This window comes from Lipotes vexillifer, unplaced genomic scaffold, assembly GCF_000442215.2.
Source record: "Lipotes vexillifer unplaced genomic scaffold, Lipotes_vexillifer_v1.1 scaffold495, whole genome shotgun sequence".
Lineage (NCBI taxonomy): Eukaryota > Metazoa > Chordata > Mammalia > Artiodactyla > Lipotidae > Lipotes > Lipotes vexillifer.
This window is the reverse complement of record NW_006770132.1, coordinates 1915820-1932817: the sequence shown is the minus strand read 5'-3', so window position 1 is coordinate 1932817 and position 16998 is coordinate 1915820. Positions and strand designations below refer to the sequence as shown.

General features: G+C 55.1%; 1 protein-coding gene across 4 annotated transcripts in view; it reads left to right on the top strand.

Moving 5' to 3' along the window:
- The first annotated feature begins 43 nt into the window (after positions 1-43).
- The window catches only part of NTRK3 (neurotrophic receptor tyrosine kinase 3), a 378302-nt gene continuing 361347 nt past the window's right edge, over positions 44-16998 (top strand). For 2 of the 4 annotated variants that reach the window (XM_007446033.1, XM_007446036.1), the window contains exon 1: positions 68-315. In XM_007446033.1, the coding sequence (XP_007446095.1) occupies positions 68-315 (248 nt within the window). Of the gene's footprint in view, positions 316-16998 lie in introns of all 4 variants that reach the window. The other 2 variants (XM_007446035.1, XM_007446034.1) reach the window with 2 other exon arrangements.

Here is a 16998-nt window from a genome sequence, read left to right as displayed (position 1 = left end):
TCCCCACTCCCCCCACCCCACCCCCCTCTCCTCTCCTCCTCCTCTTTTTTAGAAGCAGCGATCGGAGATGGATGTCTCTCTTTGCCCAGCCAAGTGTAGTTTCTGGCGGATTTTCTTGCTGGGAAGCGTCTGGCTGGACTATGTGGGTTCCGTGCTGGCTTGCCCTGCAAATTGTGTCTGCAGCAAGACTGAGATCAATTGCCGGCGGCCGGACGATGGGAATCTCTTCCCCCTCCTGGAAGGGCAGGATTCAGGGAACAGCAATGGGAATGCCAGCATCAACATCACGGACATCTCAAGGAATATCACTTCCATGTAAGCCGCGCCCCCCCCCCCCCCGCCCGCCGCCCCGCAGGGCGCGCGTCAGGCTCGCTGGCCCTCCGCCCGCCCCAGCTCGCCGCTGCCCGCTGCCCGCCGCCCGCCACTCGCCGGGCGCGCGTCAGGCTCGCTCTGGCTCGGGAGATGCTCTCGGGTTGCGTATTCCAGGTGACTCCGGCCTTGGCGAGGCGTGATCTGGCGATGCGTGTGTGTGCCTCTCCCGCGAGAGGACCCCAGCCGGCCGGGGCACGCGGGGCCCGGCTCCCGCCCCCGCCCCCAGGCGCTGCGCTTGATTCGAGGGTGCGAATCGGGTTCTTTGCCCCCCAGTAAATAGCAACAGTTTGGCCACGCTCAAGTGGAATAAAGTAGACGAGGTTCGATTCCCCGGCAGCGGCGCCGGCAGCGACAGCGGGGGCGGCGGCAGCGCTTAACCGGGAGGGAAGGTGACAGTTAGGGACTGCTCGCGATCCAGCCCAGAGGTTTAACTGTTTCCTTTTGGAAACAGCAAAACACGCTGTCAAGTAAACAAGTTGGGAGTTGGCTGCTCGCAGGGAGACTTTGGACATGTCGAGGCCGTCATGGACGCCTACCTCTTCCCTTTCCTTCTCGCCCGCCCTCTCCAACCCCATTTTGGGCATTTCCGAGACACCCCCCACCCCCCGCCCTTTCCCACCCTCATCTGCATCTGGGCGCCTACAGATCCTGTTCCTGTTTGAGCTTTGATAACTGTTCCAGTAATTCCGAGTCAGGATGATGAAGGGAGGAGGGAAGGCTTGCGTGATTTGGGGATGGGGCTTATTATACGATCATGCAGATCCCTTTATTTGGAAAATTGAACTCTGACTAGCATTTGCTTGGTTCTGTCCTGTCTGAGTGAGACCTGTGGTGGCCTGCTCTTCCCCCTACCCACCCCCACCCCCCCGGTTATTTTTCTTCGGCAGGGATGGGGGTTAGAAGCATGGGCGGAGAGAGAGAGCCTGTCCAGATTATCTTCCACTGACCTCAGCCAGGTGACCCCCATCCCATCCTGCCATCCAGAGAAGGGTGTGGATGGCACTGGGAGTGTTCAGGGGGTAGCTCTCACCTGTCTCCCCTCAAGGTCCCCACCCCTTGGAGACCCCTGAAGTGGGTGGGATGCTGAAAAGGGTTGGCACTGAAGTCCTGGCTGGGGTCTGAGGCAGGCATTTGGGCAGACTCAAGAGGGGCTGGATTCTGCCGTGGGTGCTGCCCTCCCAGACATCAGCTCTCCCTTCACCTCGGCCCCAGTGCGATGGGGCTGTAAAGCCTGGAGTAACTGCAGTCCTGCTCTCTCCAAAGCCTACCAACCCTCTTGGCTTAATGGAGACTCTGCTCGTGTTCTTGCAGCTAACAGTTTGAGGGAAGTGTGCAGCCCAGGAGGTGTCCCTGACTCCTGGCCCAGGAGACAAGCTTGACCCATATCTTGGCTCGACCGTTCACCCCCTCACCACCTTCAGCCTGGCTGGCCTGGGGTGACAAGATAAACAGCCAAGGGTGGGGTGGAGGGGAGGGCAGGAGAAACAGGATGGACCCAAAGCAGCCTCTCCCACCTGCAGGCCACAGCATTCCAGCATCCCCAAGGATGTAGCCAGGAGGGTGGGAGTGAGATTGTCAGGGAACCTCTTTCTTGGACGTGCACTGAGGGGTGGGGGTAGGGGTGTGTGTGGGATGGGAGGGGGGAGCCTAGCAGTGGGTCCAGGAGCTCAGGAGCTGGACCTAGGGATTTTCAGGGGATCGGGTGGGCCAGGGGTTGGAGAGACGGTGCCCCAGGTGCCCAGTGCGGGTCTCTGGGAGCTGGTGAGCCTCAACCAGCTTGTTCTCTGTTCCAAGGATGTGTGTCCCTGTAGGAAGCCGGTGGGAGGCGGGGAGGGTCACAATCACGTAGGCTCTTTATGGCCACGCAGAGGTGTCCCCCCTCTGAAAAGAAAGCTAGGGGAAGCAGTCTGGTAAGGAAGAGTTGGGTTGCGCTTTCCAGGCAAAGAGTCCAAGGTGGGGCTGCTGGGAAGGTAATGATGGGAGGGGATGGGGTGGCTTCTTGTCCCCTTTGCCACTGAAGGACCCCAGAGGGACAGCTGGGTCAGGTAATTGGGGAGTAGATTGGGAGTCCCTCTGTGTGTGTCTCCATCCTTGTTTCAGGACTCAGACACTTTGCCAGGAAGTCAGGACTCCTTTCCTTGAATCCACCCCAACACCTAAGAGCCAGGGAACTGGATTCCCACTGGAGCTGTGCCGAGTGGCAGGTGGGGGAGGGTCAGAGGTCATGGGTGGGATGACCCTTCCTCATCCCATCTTCTCCCCAGTGCCCTATTATATCTATGGCTGGTATTGACCGAACTAGGGAAGGGCCTAGCCTTCTGGCCTGGAAGCAGAGCAGAGAAGGAGGGGAGCCCTGCTTGCCCTGGGAAGCAGGTGTCACCATCCCTGTCTTACCTCATGATGGAGGCTCAGGCTGTAAAGTAACTTTCCTGGGGGCACATAGCCCTAGCAGTGAGCCAGGCTTAGGCCTTTGTCTGTTGGACCCCAAAACCCAGGTCCCCCACTCTGCAGGGCTACCCATGGACGCGGGCTGGCAGCAGGGGCTTGAGGACAGAGAGGAGCCCTCCAGGTAGTGGGGGGAGCTTCCTTTAGTGGGACCTGGAGGTGGGGTTTCAGTCCAAGCCCGGGCTTTGCTGAAAAGGAATGTGTTCTTTTGATTTCTGATGCTATCAGAGATTTGGAGATCAAGGGGTCCCCCAGCCTTCCATCAACCTGAAGCTCTTGATGCTGGTGTATGTCTGGGGGTGCAGCTTGGGCAGACTCTGGGGGCTGAGGAAGAGGCTGGGGCCTAGCTAAGGGAACCTGGGGTGACCGCCACCCAGCCACCCTCCTGTTCTCGGGGCTGTGGACTCCTGAGGTCTCTCCCTCAGGTCCTGAGCTGATCACCCCTGAGTTTTCAGAGGGACCAGAGATTCCCTGTGGTCCTTCCTCTCAGGGGTGGCATGTGTGGTGGCTCCTGTGTCCCCATCGGAGGGCGCCTCTGATGGGGTAGGTGGCTGCCCCATCAGTATCAGGAGGAAATCAGCTGCAAGGCCTCAGGGCAGAAGTGTGGGTCTCACCTCCGCCCCTCCCAAAGTGCCCTCCCTCTTGGCTTCTTTCTGTTCAGGAGGCCGATCCCTCTGCCGTTGGAGCTCTTGACACACAGTAACCTTACCTAGAAGGGTCCCTGTGCGGCCGCACCCAGCCAGGCTCTGACGTCACAAAGGCAGAAGGGTGGTGGCTGGGAGGGGGGCCGTCTGGCGTCTCTAGGCCAGGCCTGCCTGGGGTTGGGTTGGAGTAGCGCATCCTTGGACTGCTAGAAAGAAAATCCAGGGGAAGAAGATGGCATCGCTGGGCTGGGTGTTCCTGGGCTTGTGAAGACCGTGGGCTCTTGGCTGGGACCCTGAGCTGCCAGCTGGGTCTCCACACGAGCCACCACAGGGTCCCTGGTGTTACAGCACTCTGGTCCCTTGATTTCCCCTGTCTTCCCTGCAGGCCCTCTCCTGGCTGGGTAAGGGATCATTTGGGGCTTTGGCTGCTGTACTGACTTCCTGATTCTTAGCCTTTCTAAGGGTCAAGGGGAGAGCCAGCCTTGACAATTACCAGTGAGAGCTGGGCTGCAGGCAGGGGTGTGAGCCAGGCCCCAAGAACATCATAGGGTTCAATCAGGAGCCCCCCACATTGGGGCTAGGCCTGAGGGAGGGAGGTAGAGATGTGAGGGGCCTTTGAGGTGAGATTTAGAAGGGGAAGTGGTTATAGCCCTGGGGAAAGAGGTACTTCCAGGATAAAAGCTGGGGACCCTGGACTGAAGAGGCCCTGAGACTTTGTGTGGAGGCCAGGCTGTTGGTGGGTGGATTCCAGGCCTTCCCTGGAGGACCCTCCCTGGAGCCAGAATCCTCAGCCCAGGTCAGTCTTCTGAGGCACAGCCCGAAGCCCAGGGCATCAGCTCTGCAGCTCCAGGGGACCTGAGCATGTGATGGGTTTGGGTAAAGCCAGCCCAGCCCGGCCCTAGCTCTGAGAGTTCTTGGCCTGGCTATCGAGGGCTGAGCCTGCAGCCTGGGAGTCAGCCCAGCATCCTGCAAGAGGCTGACCACTCTCCTGTGAAGCGGAAGTGGGAAGAATGGCTGTGCAGAGGGACGGGCCTGACACCCGCCCCCCTGGGCAGCTCTCCATCCTTGCCTTACCTGTCCCTGGTGGCTGGCTCCTTCTCTCTGACTGTAGGGCTGGACAAAGGCCTCCCTTGAGCTGGCCTTTGCCAGTATTGTGGCATCTCTGCTGCTGCCTGGGCTGGGGTCCCCATGTAGAGGGCTGCGTTCAGTGGACTGTACTGGGATCACAGACACCATCTCCAGCCTCCCTTTGGGGCCTCCAGTTGGCCATTGGCAGGGTAGGATTAGAGAAAGGGATGAGACACATGAGTCCCACACCTAGATTTACCCTTTATCCTCTGTGAGCCACGGTAGAAGACTGTAGCCTTTCTGAGCCTGGAAATTCAACTGTGAATTGAGGCCATGGAGCAGTGTCCTATCCAGCTCAGACCTATGCCATCCCGGGGCCCAGGGAACATCCCCAAGGAGGCTCTGCTAGGCCACTTCTAAGGGCACCATCCCTGAGCTTGGTGCTGACCCTTGTGATGCCACCCAGAGGAAGACAGCAGGCCCTCCCTCGCTGGCCATTTTCCCTTCGTTCCTTCCCCTTCCACCTCTAGGGGACTCTGGGCCACCCAGTTTGGAGTCCACTGTCCAAACCAAGTGCCACCCCTAGCAAGAATGCACCGAGGCCTGCAGCCTCCCATTAGAGGCTGGACACCCGCCCCCATGCCCGCCGTGTACCGTGAGCTCAAGGCAGGGAGATGTCCTTCTGCAGAGTTTCAGCTCATTGCCAGAGCAGGGGCCTCTGCTGGGTGTGAGAGGAAAACGTTAGAGCTTCTATTTCAAGTTATTCTTGTTGAGAAGAGGGAATATTTAATATATGAATCGAAGAAGTATAAGCATATAATTTAATAAATAGGAGTGTTTGGGGGTTACGAGATGAATTTTTATTGCTAGAGCATGCATAATCAAAAACGCTTGGTGCCCAATGTTGTCGTGGCTGGAAGGCACTGGGCTTGAGAGGGAGCCGGGTTGACAGTAGGAGGGGTGGTCCTGAAGCCCCTGGCTCTCCTTCTTGGCTCTGTTCCCAGGAGGGGTTGATGAATTGGGAGTAGGGGCAGGGGCATGTGAGGAGGGAGCAGGCTGGGTGGCAGAGGGGATCAGGATTCCTAAGCACCCCTAGTCCCAGGGCCAGGCCAGTTCTCAAAAGACAGTCCCTAGTAGCCCTCTGGGTCCTGCCCTTTGTCCCTTGTAGCACATCCTTCACCTCCATGAATCCCTCCCCCCACCAAATTCATTTCTTCCTGCTCTCCAGTTCACAGTTGTTGTGTTTATTATTTTTTTAATTAATTGATTAATTAATTAATTTTTGGCTGCATTGGATTTTCATTGCTCTGCACAGGCTTTCTCTAGTTGCAGCGAGCGGGGCTGCTCTTTGTTGCAGTGTGCGGGCTTCTTGTTGCGGTGGCTTCTCTTTGTCACGGAGCACGGGCTCTAGGCACATGTGCTCAGTAGTTGTGGCTCGCAGGCTCTAGAGTGCAGGCTCAGTAGTTGTGTCACACGGGCTTAGTTGCTCCGCGGCATGTGGGATCTTCCCGAACCTGTGACCCCTGCATTGGCAGGCGGATTCTTAACGACTGCGCCACCAGGGAAGTCCCTGTTGTGTTTATTTTTGCCACAGCTACTTGAAGTACCTAAGCAGGGATTATTAGCCCCATTGTCCTGATTAACAAAACAAACAAAATAAAGAACAGAACTTGAATCCCAGTGGTTGAATGTCTCACAAAAGGAAAGATCCAGAAGGGTCTTGAGGCCCCTCCTCTGATGCTCCCTTCATGGCCGCTCTGGTGTCCTGGGCTCCATTCTCTCCCCGGTGGTAACCCTGTAGCTGGATACCCTCTGGCTGTTGGGAACAGAGAAGCAGACTATCTTCATCCAGAAAGTTCCGTCTCTCCCAAGGGGCAGCGCTATGGGAGCGGCCCATCCATGAGGGCCTTGTGGAGGGCAGCTGAGTGGCCTGGCGGTTGGGTCTAAGCGTGGCCTGAGTGGAGGCTGGACTCGGTCCCCCAGATCTATCGATGAGCAACTGAGCCCTCAGCTCAAGTCGTCTGTCATCCCCTGAGCCTTGCTGGCCTCCACTTTGGGAAACCTAAACACTCCTGGGGGCCGGGCATGCTGGCAGCTCCTCTTTGATGGACTGGACATCAGACCATCAGGAATGAAGACTCCAGATTCTCAGTGCCCCGTGGAACTCCCATGAGGATCCTCAGATTTCTGCCTACCACCCCTGAGGGCAGGGCTCCCTGGAATTCAGAGCTGGAAGGGACCCCTGCAGTCAGCTCCTCCCTCATCTTACCTGCGAGGGTCCCAGGAGAGGCACAGAGAGAGGCGGGGACTTAGGGGTCCTCGGGCTGCTGGAGGACGTCCCTGCCTAGATGGCAGCACCGCCTTCTCCTACTCGGCTCTGGCACCCTTTCTGGGCACTCTGTCAAAGCCAGAGCCTCGCCCACGACTGTGTCTTCCTCTGGGGCAGTGATTCCAAATCTGGGGTCCCCAGAGGCAGCAACTATGCAAGGCTGGCAGCCCCAGGGCTCTTCGCAGCCTGCAGCCCATGCCAATTAAAACTGCTCTTGGCGAGGGCTCTGCTGAGCTCTGTTTACACACAGGGCTCAGGGATCTATGGGTGCAGCCAGTTTGGAGCCTGTCCTTTCTAACTTCACTTCTGCCCCTGTTCCCCCATCTGGCTTGTCCCATCGTAAGTGTCCCCCGTCTGGGTGGGGGAAGATTCAGGATTCTGTCCCCAGACAGAATCATCCAGCAGGGAGAAGAACCTGTCCCCAGCAGCTCCTCCAGACCTGGCCTTTTCCTAGCTTTGGACAAACCTCTTCCCTCCTCTGGGCCTCAGCTGCCTTCTCTGTGAGGTGAGGATAATAATAAGTACCTTTTAGCAGCATTCTGAGGGTCAGTGGCCTGTGTCATGCCGGGTAAAGAGAAAGCTGTCGATACATGATAACTCATGGCAGCTAGCGTTTACTGAGCACTTACTATGTTCCAGACACTGTTCCAAGCACTTTGGAGGTAATATGACCCATTACGGCCTCACACCAACCCTAGGAGATAAGTACTATTATTCGTCCCATTTTACAGACGGGGAAAATGAGTCCAGAGATGGAATGTGACTTGCTTCATTTCACGAAGCCAATCAGAGGAGTCTGACATTTAATGTTAAGCTCCATTGCCTATACTCTTTCACTATATTCTTATGCATGTGGATATATACTGCTATACATACACATTCACGAATCTATGACCATCAAGATAAATTAATAATAAAATAAAAGGGTAGACATGAAGGTCTAGGAGGATCCCTTATTTTATAACATTCTAGTTCCCTAGCTGAGAATTCCCCTGGCTGGGGTTGGAGAGGAAGGCAGATGTGAGACAGTCGTGGGTCTGGTGTTGGCCAAGCAGCCCTGGCCTGCACTGTCAAAGCCAGGCTCTAATGATGGGGAGGCCTCCCATGAGGCTCGTCCCAACCAAGCCCTCTCCCCAGGCCTCGTTGACCACCCCATAGCATCCTGGTTTCTGAGGTCAGGTCAGCTCCCCCAGGAGACCAGGTGCCAGCTGAGGCTGACGAGTATTCAGGAAGCTGGCGGCTGGGCCCCCAGCCAGCTCCACTCTGGGCTGAGACACGGTCAGCAGGACTGTGTCCCCAATTGCCCATGGCCAGAGAGAGCCTGGATGGGAGAACAGAGGGCAGGTTGGCTTCTCCCAGCTCGAGTTTTGGAGTTCCAAGGCTGCCACTGGATGTAGAGCAGAAGGGGGATGTCTGATGTGTCCACCTAGAGCTGGAAGCGGATATTTAGAGCGTCTTTCCTGGAGGGTGGATTCTAGTTCTTCCTGGCCCTTCTCTTCCCTTCTCAATTGAACAGCCTTTACTCCTCTCTACCCTTCCTCTTTGCTCCATCTCTCTTCCCCCCTTGCTCAGGGAACCTCCGTCTGTCTCTCCATAGGGATGAGCATGGGGGATGGCTACTGCTGTCCCTGCAGAGAGAGCTGGGGTACCCAGCAAAGTGCTACGATTGCAGGGCAGGAATTTGTGGAAACACCTCATTTTGCTGCTTCTTGGCTGGAAGAGTTCACCACATCCTACAGCCTCTCTGGCCTTGGTTTCCCCTTCTGGGATTTGGGGTCACCTCTGGGAACTGGAGTTTATCTCCCTCTCAGGGTCACTGTCAGATCAGGGTGATCACATACTCGATGGGCTCCTCAAGCGGTAGGGTACCATGTTGCTTATTTACATTTCTAGACGTCTGAGAGTGTTTTTGAGTTAGGAAAAAGATCAAGACTTTGAACCATAAATCATCTGACCTGGAAAGGGGCTCAGAAATAATTGGGGCCAAACCCAGTTTTACAGAGAAGGAACCCAAGGCTCCAGAGAGGTGAATGGACTTGACTCAATCACCCAGCGAGTTCCTGGCACAGTGGGACCAGAACGCCTCCGAGGCCGCCTCCCCAGCTGGTGTGGCTCTCATCCTCCCGCCCTCTGCAGGCCTCTGCTCTGGGGCTGAGGGATCTGGGCTCTTCCAGAGGCAGGGAAAGGAGCCCTTAGCCTCCTGCAAACAGAGAAGGAGCAATCTTAGATGCGCAGTCCTAATCCGGGCTGCTTCCCGCGGTAAAGTGGGCTGTGTGCACGCATCTGGAGGCGTCTTTGCGCACCCACAATTACATCTCTTCTGTGTTCCACGCACATCACGACTCAGGTCTCCCGTAAACAAGCCCTGAAGCCTTTGGCTTCCTGCCTACAAAGATCGTCTGCGTCTAGACTCCTGGTGACCACCAGAGGGCAGTGCTGCGCACGAGACTGACCGAGACTGGTAGTGGCTGCCTTTCCTGGGAGCTGGGGATGCGGCTCCAGTGTGGTGAGATGTGCACTGGCTGACCTGGCTTTCAGAGCCTTTTTTGAGCCAGGGCTGAGCAGGGAGGTCAGCTCTCCCCTAGGCTGGGCCTCTCGCAGCCCTCATCATGGGGTCCTGCCTCCATCATGTCTGCAGCCCAGACATGTGAGTCTCCTGCACCTGAGCTTCCCAGGAGGCAGCTGGGAGAGTGCCCTGGGTGACCAGAAGTGGGCTGGAGTGCTCTCCTTCCCACCAAGTTTGTCTCAGCAGCAGCAGGAGGGGTCAGTGCATCTGCACGAGGGTCATGGAGATGAATGAACGGGACATCGTTCCTGCCCAGGAAGATAAGTCTTGATGGGGACACAGAGAAGTTGACAGACAGCTACACTGCAGAGTTAGTGCCAGGGGAGCTTTATGATCTCCCTCAGGCCATTTGATATGCCGGTCCAAGTGTGGAGGCATCTCTCCCCTCTCTCTCCCTGCTGCCCCCTACCCCAGGCCATGCCAAGCTTGGTAATTACTTAGACACCAAGTAGCTGCTCAGGAAGCACGGGGTCCTGATATTTACCAGACATGAGAGCTTGGTGCTGTCTCTCAACCTCTCTAGACCACCTCTGTTCTCAGAGACACCCATCTAAATTGATGAGTATCAAAGTGCCGTGCAAACCAGGGTCCTGGGCCCTGCCTGGACTGGCTAGTTTTGACTGTTTCCTTTCTGTGCATGCTTTGAGCTCTTCTCTGGCTGTTCCAAGCTGTCTCGTATTTGAGCAGGTGCTGTCTTGTTCTTTGCACTAGTTGGTTCATGAAGGGGCCTTGTCCCACTAACACAGCTATTTGTTTTGGAGACGGGATCTCCCTCTTTTTTAGTGGGTCCTGAGCTCTCAGATCTGGGGCCTGCAGCTCTGCCCTGAGGGCCATCCCATGGCTGCTGGGCCCAGGGCTGCAGGTGGGACCCTCTCTATTGTGGTCAGTCTTTTCCCACCTACTTATTTCTGATACTTTTTTGAGGCTGATCCCTGAAGAACAGGGATGAACCTAACATTTATGGCCGTCCAACTAGGCTGGAGATCATTTGCGTAGACAACGTTGCTAATGGATGGCACCTGCTAAATGAAGCTTGAGTTCACAACTCTGCCTCTTCCCAGCTGTGTGACCCTGGGCTGGATACTTTTGATTTCCATTTCCTCATCAGAAATAATACTGATAATACTGGGTTATTTTAAGATTTTGATGAGAACGTGCACTCCAGTCTGTGTGTGTAAAAGTCTTAATGCTTGTCTCTCCCTCTCGTTTTCTTCCTCTTCTCATTACCACTCTCCAGAACATCATTCCCACAGGTGTGGTTACTTTTTATGACCCTCATCTGTTCTTCCCAAGTCCAGCCTCTCCTACTACCAGCTCATCCTCCACATCTTGACAGATTAATCTTTTAAACCAAGGTCTTCCATTAGAACTATTCCTGGGCCCCAAGACTTTTAATGGTTCTTTTGCCTCAAAGGCAACCCAGTGTCATAGGAAGAATAGTGACTTCTTTGGCCAGATAACCTTCAGTTTAAATCCTGGCTCTGCCCCTGTGTGAGCTTAGGCAAGTTACTTAACCTCTCTGAGCTTCTGTCTCTTCATCTGAAAAACTGGGCTAACTAGATCCGTCTTCCTAGAGTAGTTGTGAGGATTAAATGAGATTATAGTAAGTGCCTGGCATATGATGGGTGCACAGAGGCCAAACTGGCAAATGGTACAATAGGAGTCTCTCAGAGGTGAAGGGCAGGGGTGTTTCTGGGTCCTTGAAGAGTGGGATGAGAGGGGAGCTAGGACCTCCCCTAGGGCCAGAGCTCAGGGAGGCAACAGAAGGACTAACATGGTGTGTATTTGGAAAAGGTGACAAAGTGGCTGAGGCACATGTCTGCCCAAGAACAGGGAGATTGTAATGGTTGCTACTGATAGCCTCAGCTGGGAAACCAAGTGGCAGTGTCAAGGCAGAGCCTTCCTGCTGCCCGCATCCCCCACTCCCCAGCCTTGGGAGTTGGGATGCCAGGAACCTGCATGCAGGGTAACTCAGGAGCACCCAGCCCCTTGCAGGTGTTGCTCCATGTGGTTTTACTGCTGTTCTTGCTCTATGTAGCTTCCCACTCACTGGATGATTCTCTTCTGGCTATTGTAATTGACTAGGGCTGTCAGCTACAGATGGGGCTCCAGGACCAGCCCTGGGAGAAAGAATGGATGAGTCCAGTGGGAAGGGGGTGACTGCTCAGTCCCTCCAGTCCACCTTGAAGAGCCTCCCATGCGCATTCATTCCAGTTCTGTGATCAGCCACAAGAGGGCACTAGACCATGATTTCTGCAGGAAGGGAGGTGCTATTTATCCTGCCCTATTATGATTGTGCCTTTGAACAAAGCTGCACGTGGTTTTCTCCCAGCACCTCCCAGGGTCATGGCAAACCAACCCGATTTAACCAGAACCCATAGCACAGAGTCTGATAACTCAAGGGAGGCTAAAGTATGTTGTGAAAAGGTCATGGAATTTGACGTCAAACTCAGGTTCCAATTCTTGCCCTCCTCCTTGTTTTTTTTGAACTTTGAGTAAATTGCTTAATTTCTCAGGGTCTCATTTTCTTCACCTGCAAAGTCAGGTGTTGGGAGGTGTTGCTGTGATGATTAGTTTATATGATGTGTGGAAAGTGTCTGGAACATCATGGATGGATACTCCATGATGGACCATCTGTCTCTTTCTGGAGGAAGGATGGAATTAGGACACAGTGCAGGGGGTATGTATGGGATCCTGTTGGCCTGGTAGGATCATTTTACTTCCCAAGGATCCCGCTGTGCTTCTAGTTCATTGGGGACAGCAGTGACACCAAGTGGCCAGAATGGAGAACAGCAGTGTATTCTGATCTGGTGGGGTGGCCATGGTGGGCATTGCTGAGGCAGATGAGACTGACTCAGCGTCAGGCTTCAGAGGATCCGTCAGATGAATTTCTCTCCCCTTCAAGTGTGAGCAGCTAGAGATGATTCTCTGAGGACACGAGTGTGATGATGGCCATTGGGAGTGTTTGTTGCTGGGCCAATGGCATGAGGCCACAGCTGCAGAACACACCTGTGCACCTGACTGACTTCATTGTAGCCAACCAATCCCGGCATCTAACAGCCAGACCCTTTCTGGTATTTTCCTTGGGTATTACTCTTCTTGAGATTCTTTAATCCCCAGCCTATCTGGTTGGCCTCAGCCATGAGACTCAAGATCTCTGAGGCTCAGTGTGTTTATCTGGAAAACGGCAAGGGGAGGGGAGGGCTGGTTGACAGGAAGGGCTCTTCCAGCGTAGATTTGAGTGTCAGACGTCATTTCATATCCTTTACTCAGTGTGTGCGTGCGTGTGTGCGTGCGTGTGTGTGTGTGTGTGTGTGTGTTTGGGGGTGTGGAATCACATAGGAAGGAATTACTTTAGGCTCTACTGGTGCAGAAACTCCAGCCCAGAGAAGGGAGGGGCCTTCCCCCAGCAGAGGCGTGGCTCTGGGGCTGGAATTGGGGTGCCTCTGGCTCCTTATCTTCTGTAGCTTCCTTATGATCCACCTGAGATCCAGGAGGGGGCCTTGGCAGACGTGCCAGGCTCAGGAAGTTATTTAATATCAGCTTTGCTCCAGATTGCATTTCTGACTTCTTGCCACCTCTTAAGTGGCAGTCATTTTAACAAGTGTGGCTATAAGACACCAAGTGGGAAATAACATGATAGATGGGGAGGGGGGAGGGGCATGGAGGAGGGGTGTAGTTCTATACCCTTGGCAGAAACCTTGTCTTTGAGGCCCTTGGAGGGAGCTAGGGCCCCTCGAAGCCCCTGGCAGTGAAGGGGAGGGCATGGAAAGAAGTGCCTGGCTCCTAGGGCATGTGGCCTATGGCTGAAATGTTCCCTTCTCCGTGGGAGGGCCCTGTGTCTTCTGGGGGCCCTCGGCTTCTGTCCCTAGGGCAGGAGTTGAAGGGGAGGCCTTGTATTCCATTTGTTTTCAAAGGATTGTCTTCCAAGTGCGTAACAGACTGCTAACGGGGGCCTGAAGCTGGCGGTGTGTTCCTCCCACCATGGATGCTGAGCTGCATCTGGCTGCCCGCCTCACTGCCTGTCCAGGCCTGTCCCAGCATCTGGACTATTGGGGAAGGACGGCCAGGGGCACTAGCTGGGCTGGCTGGGTCCTTCTCTCTGCAGGACAGGGAGAGGAGGGGTCAACCCTCTTCTGTCCCAGCTCTTGGCTCCAGCCATGTGCTAGGGATGGTGCTAAGCCTTGGGACACGACGCTGCAAAAATAAAAGACCATAGTCCCTCCCCCGCTCTTGGAGTTTAGAGTCGAGTCGGGGTGGCCAGTATTATTAGCCAAGACATCTACAGCTGGAAGGGCTGTCTCAAGAGAAGTAGGGGCAGAATTTTAGAAAATGTTATCTAATGGGAAATTGAAAGAAAAATGTATAGATATGAAAATAGGGCTTCCCTGAGGAGGAGAGATTTAAAAATTCTAGATTTACCTGCTTTCGAGTTCATCTGATTGGAAACAGTAGAGCTGGTTGTCAGGGTGTGGTCCTGGCCGGCCGTGACCTTGACTCACCGTCCTGCTGCTGGTCCACAGAGGCCCCGTGGTACCTTAGCAGATGCAGCATATTGAAGGCAAGAGAGGACAATTGTGTTTCGTCTCTTGTCACTTTCCAATTGTAAGAGACAAAGATTTGGGGGCTGGTGGCTTATGGGGAAGGTGACCCTGGGCAGCCCGGAGGAGGGGACAGTGAGACGGGGAGGGAGAAACCCAAGGAACAGCGGGTTCCAGGTTCCAGAAGATGTCACCGAGTCTCTTCAAGGCACTCGCTCATTTCCCTATTTCTGCATTTATTCAGCATGTTTATTTGAGAGCCTCTATTGGGCCAGCCCCTTTGGTGAGAGCTGGGAAAACATCAACCAGCCAGACAGATGGATCTGTGTTCTGCCCATAGTTACAGGACGTGTAAGGTCAAGCCCCTCTCTTTTGCCACCTGGAATCTACCTCCAGGCTGTGCGGGAGGTGGGCTGGGGTGCCGAAGGTGCAGCCAGATTCCCTGGGTCCCCCAGGCCAAGTTCCTGGGACAAAGTTCCGTCAGAGGGTGACTTGGTGGGGGGGGGAGGCGGTCAGCCTTCCTCTGCCAGGTGATGGGGGGGTGAGCACCCGGGTGGGCAAGCGAAGACTAGCTGCACGTGCTGGTCCAGGGCTGGGCCTGGCTTCCCTCTCCCAGCAGCCAGCAGAACCTCTGTCTAGCCCACTGGGGGCCTGCCCCTGCCCTGGCTGCGACTGAGACAGGCCTACCCTCCCTCTTTGCAGTTCAGAGCAGCGCCCTGGGACCTGGGGCAGCCATGGTGGAGGAGGAGCAACCTTATCCGTCCCTGGCCCTCGTGCAGGCGTCATTATCCAGGGTCACGTCCTGTCTCCATGGAAGTGACTGGTCACTCTTCCCTGCTTCCCACCCCACCGCCCCGGTCCTGGGCCACAAGCTGTGTCCCCACCCAGGTGACTTGCCTGTTACCTGGACTCTGATCAGGCACCTGGCCTTGAGGCTCCACCCTGTTACCTTCCCAGGTACCAGTCCTCACCTGCCCGGGTGGGTCGCTGGCCAGAGAGGGTGGCTCAGCCATCATCTTAGCCCAGGGGAGGCTCCCTGGAGCTGCACCCACACGCCCTGGGTGGCGTCAGGCTCCTGGATGTTTTTGTTTTCTCTTTGTGCGCTGTGTCAGAGGCAGGGACTGTGTTTTATCCTGTAGCCAGCACTTCACAGGGACTCCATAGAGACCTGCCGAATAGGAGGGGCTGATTTCTACCAGCATATCTCGCACACCTACCGCAGAACCCAGCTTGGGGACAGTGCATGCACCTGCCCGGAGTGCCGGGCACCTTGTTCTCATGGCTCCCACGCCTCTGTGGGCCTTGGCTTTGCCTTCAGTGGAGCAGCTGCTGAGGGAATCTTCTAGGGAACCTTAACTCATCATGGGGACGACAGATGCTGTGCTGTGACCGGGTCCCACGTGCTGTTCTCAGAATAGTCTTATTTTTTTTAATTTATTTTTTATTGCAGTAGAGTTGATTTACAATGTTGTGTTAATTTCTGCTGTACAGCAGAGTGACTCAGCTATACACACATATACATCCTCTTTTATATAGGACAGTCTGATTTTAACCATCCTTCATTCTCAGCACAACCCAGTGAGGCAGGGACCATTAGCATCCTCATGTTAACGGTGGGGAAACTGAGCACAGAGAGGCTACAGCACTTGTCCTGGGTCATGCAACCAGGAAGTGGCAGACATGGGGTTTGAATCAGCAGGTCTGCTCCAGAGCCCCTGCACACACCCCCGCCCCATGTCACAGATGCTCTCAGGTCCTGCCCCCCGCCCTGCAACCTCTCGTCTCTGCTTTTAGTCCTGGGTCCAGCACCCTCCCACAGCTCCCACAGGGCATGATGGGTTCTGTGCTATTCTGTTTTTGACACTGATAGTGAGAAGGAGGGAGGGGCAGAAGGGGTCCTGGGACCCAGTGGGGTTTGGCATCCCTGAATTTCGTGGGCACAGGTAATTTTGGCCATATCCTGAGAACGTCCTCTAAGTGAGGACACCGGGGCAGGACGGAGTGACCTGTGGGGTCTGTCCTGTCACTGCCACCAACCTACTGGGTGATTCTGGGCAAGGCATTGGCCGTCTCTGACCCTCCGTTTTCTTACATTTTAAGTCAGGGGCCTGACCAGGTGATCTTTGAGGCCTCTTTTGGCCCTGACCTCTCATACGTCTAATGTGGTGGTTGTGGACGGGGTGGAAGGTTGGAGGGCTCTGAGGCTGCAGGAGGATGTCTCTGGGGGTGGAGCCTGTGTGTGGGGAGGGGTGTGGGATCAGACCCTGGTGGTCCTCCTACTTGCATACGTCCCCTTCATCGGGAGGCCTGGCTAAAGCACAGATTGCTGGACCCCAGCCCAGAGTTTCTGACTCCGATTTGTAGATCTGTGGTGGGGCCTGAGGATGCCATTTCTAGTGAGTACGCAGGTCAGGCAGATGCTGCTGTAGTCCAGGGACCACACTTCGAGCACGACGGTCGCATTGGCTGCTCTCCAGCTCTACTCTCTGAAGTGAGGTCAGGGGTGCTGTGGTATTCTGCGCAAGACTTTTATGAAGTTTCCCAGGCTACAAAACGTTTGAACACCCCCATTCCTGAAGAACACTACCTTGCTCCCCAGCACGTTCTGACAGCACTCGCCCAGGTGCTGAGTTCTCTCTCCATTTCCCTTTTATCTCTTCCCTCTGCACCCCCCAAAAAGATGCCTGGCTCCGTCCTGGCCTTGGCCTCCACTAACCTTTCCCCACAGGGCTGGACTTGACCGAACATGCTCTGACCTATGTCATCTGATATGCAGTTGAGAAATGAAAGCACAGCTGTTTTTGAGAATGCCCTCCAAGGCTCAAAGTTGATTTTAAAAAACTATTTGGGTGGCAGGGACATAATTCAGTAACTGCAGCTCAAGAAACTTTGTTGGGTCCTAATTGGTCCCGGGGTAAAATTCAGCCTTCGGTGATCGTGTTCTGGCAGCAACATCTCTCTGGAGGCTTGCCTCCCGTGACGCCCACCATGGGAACCCTCTGCCCCAGCCAAACTCATCTAGTGGGCATTCCT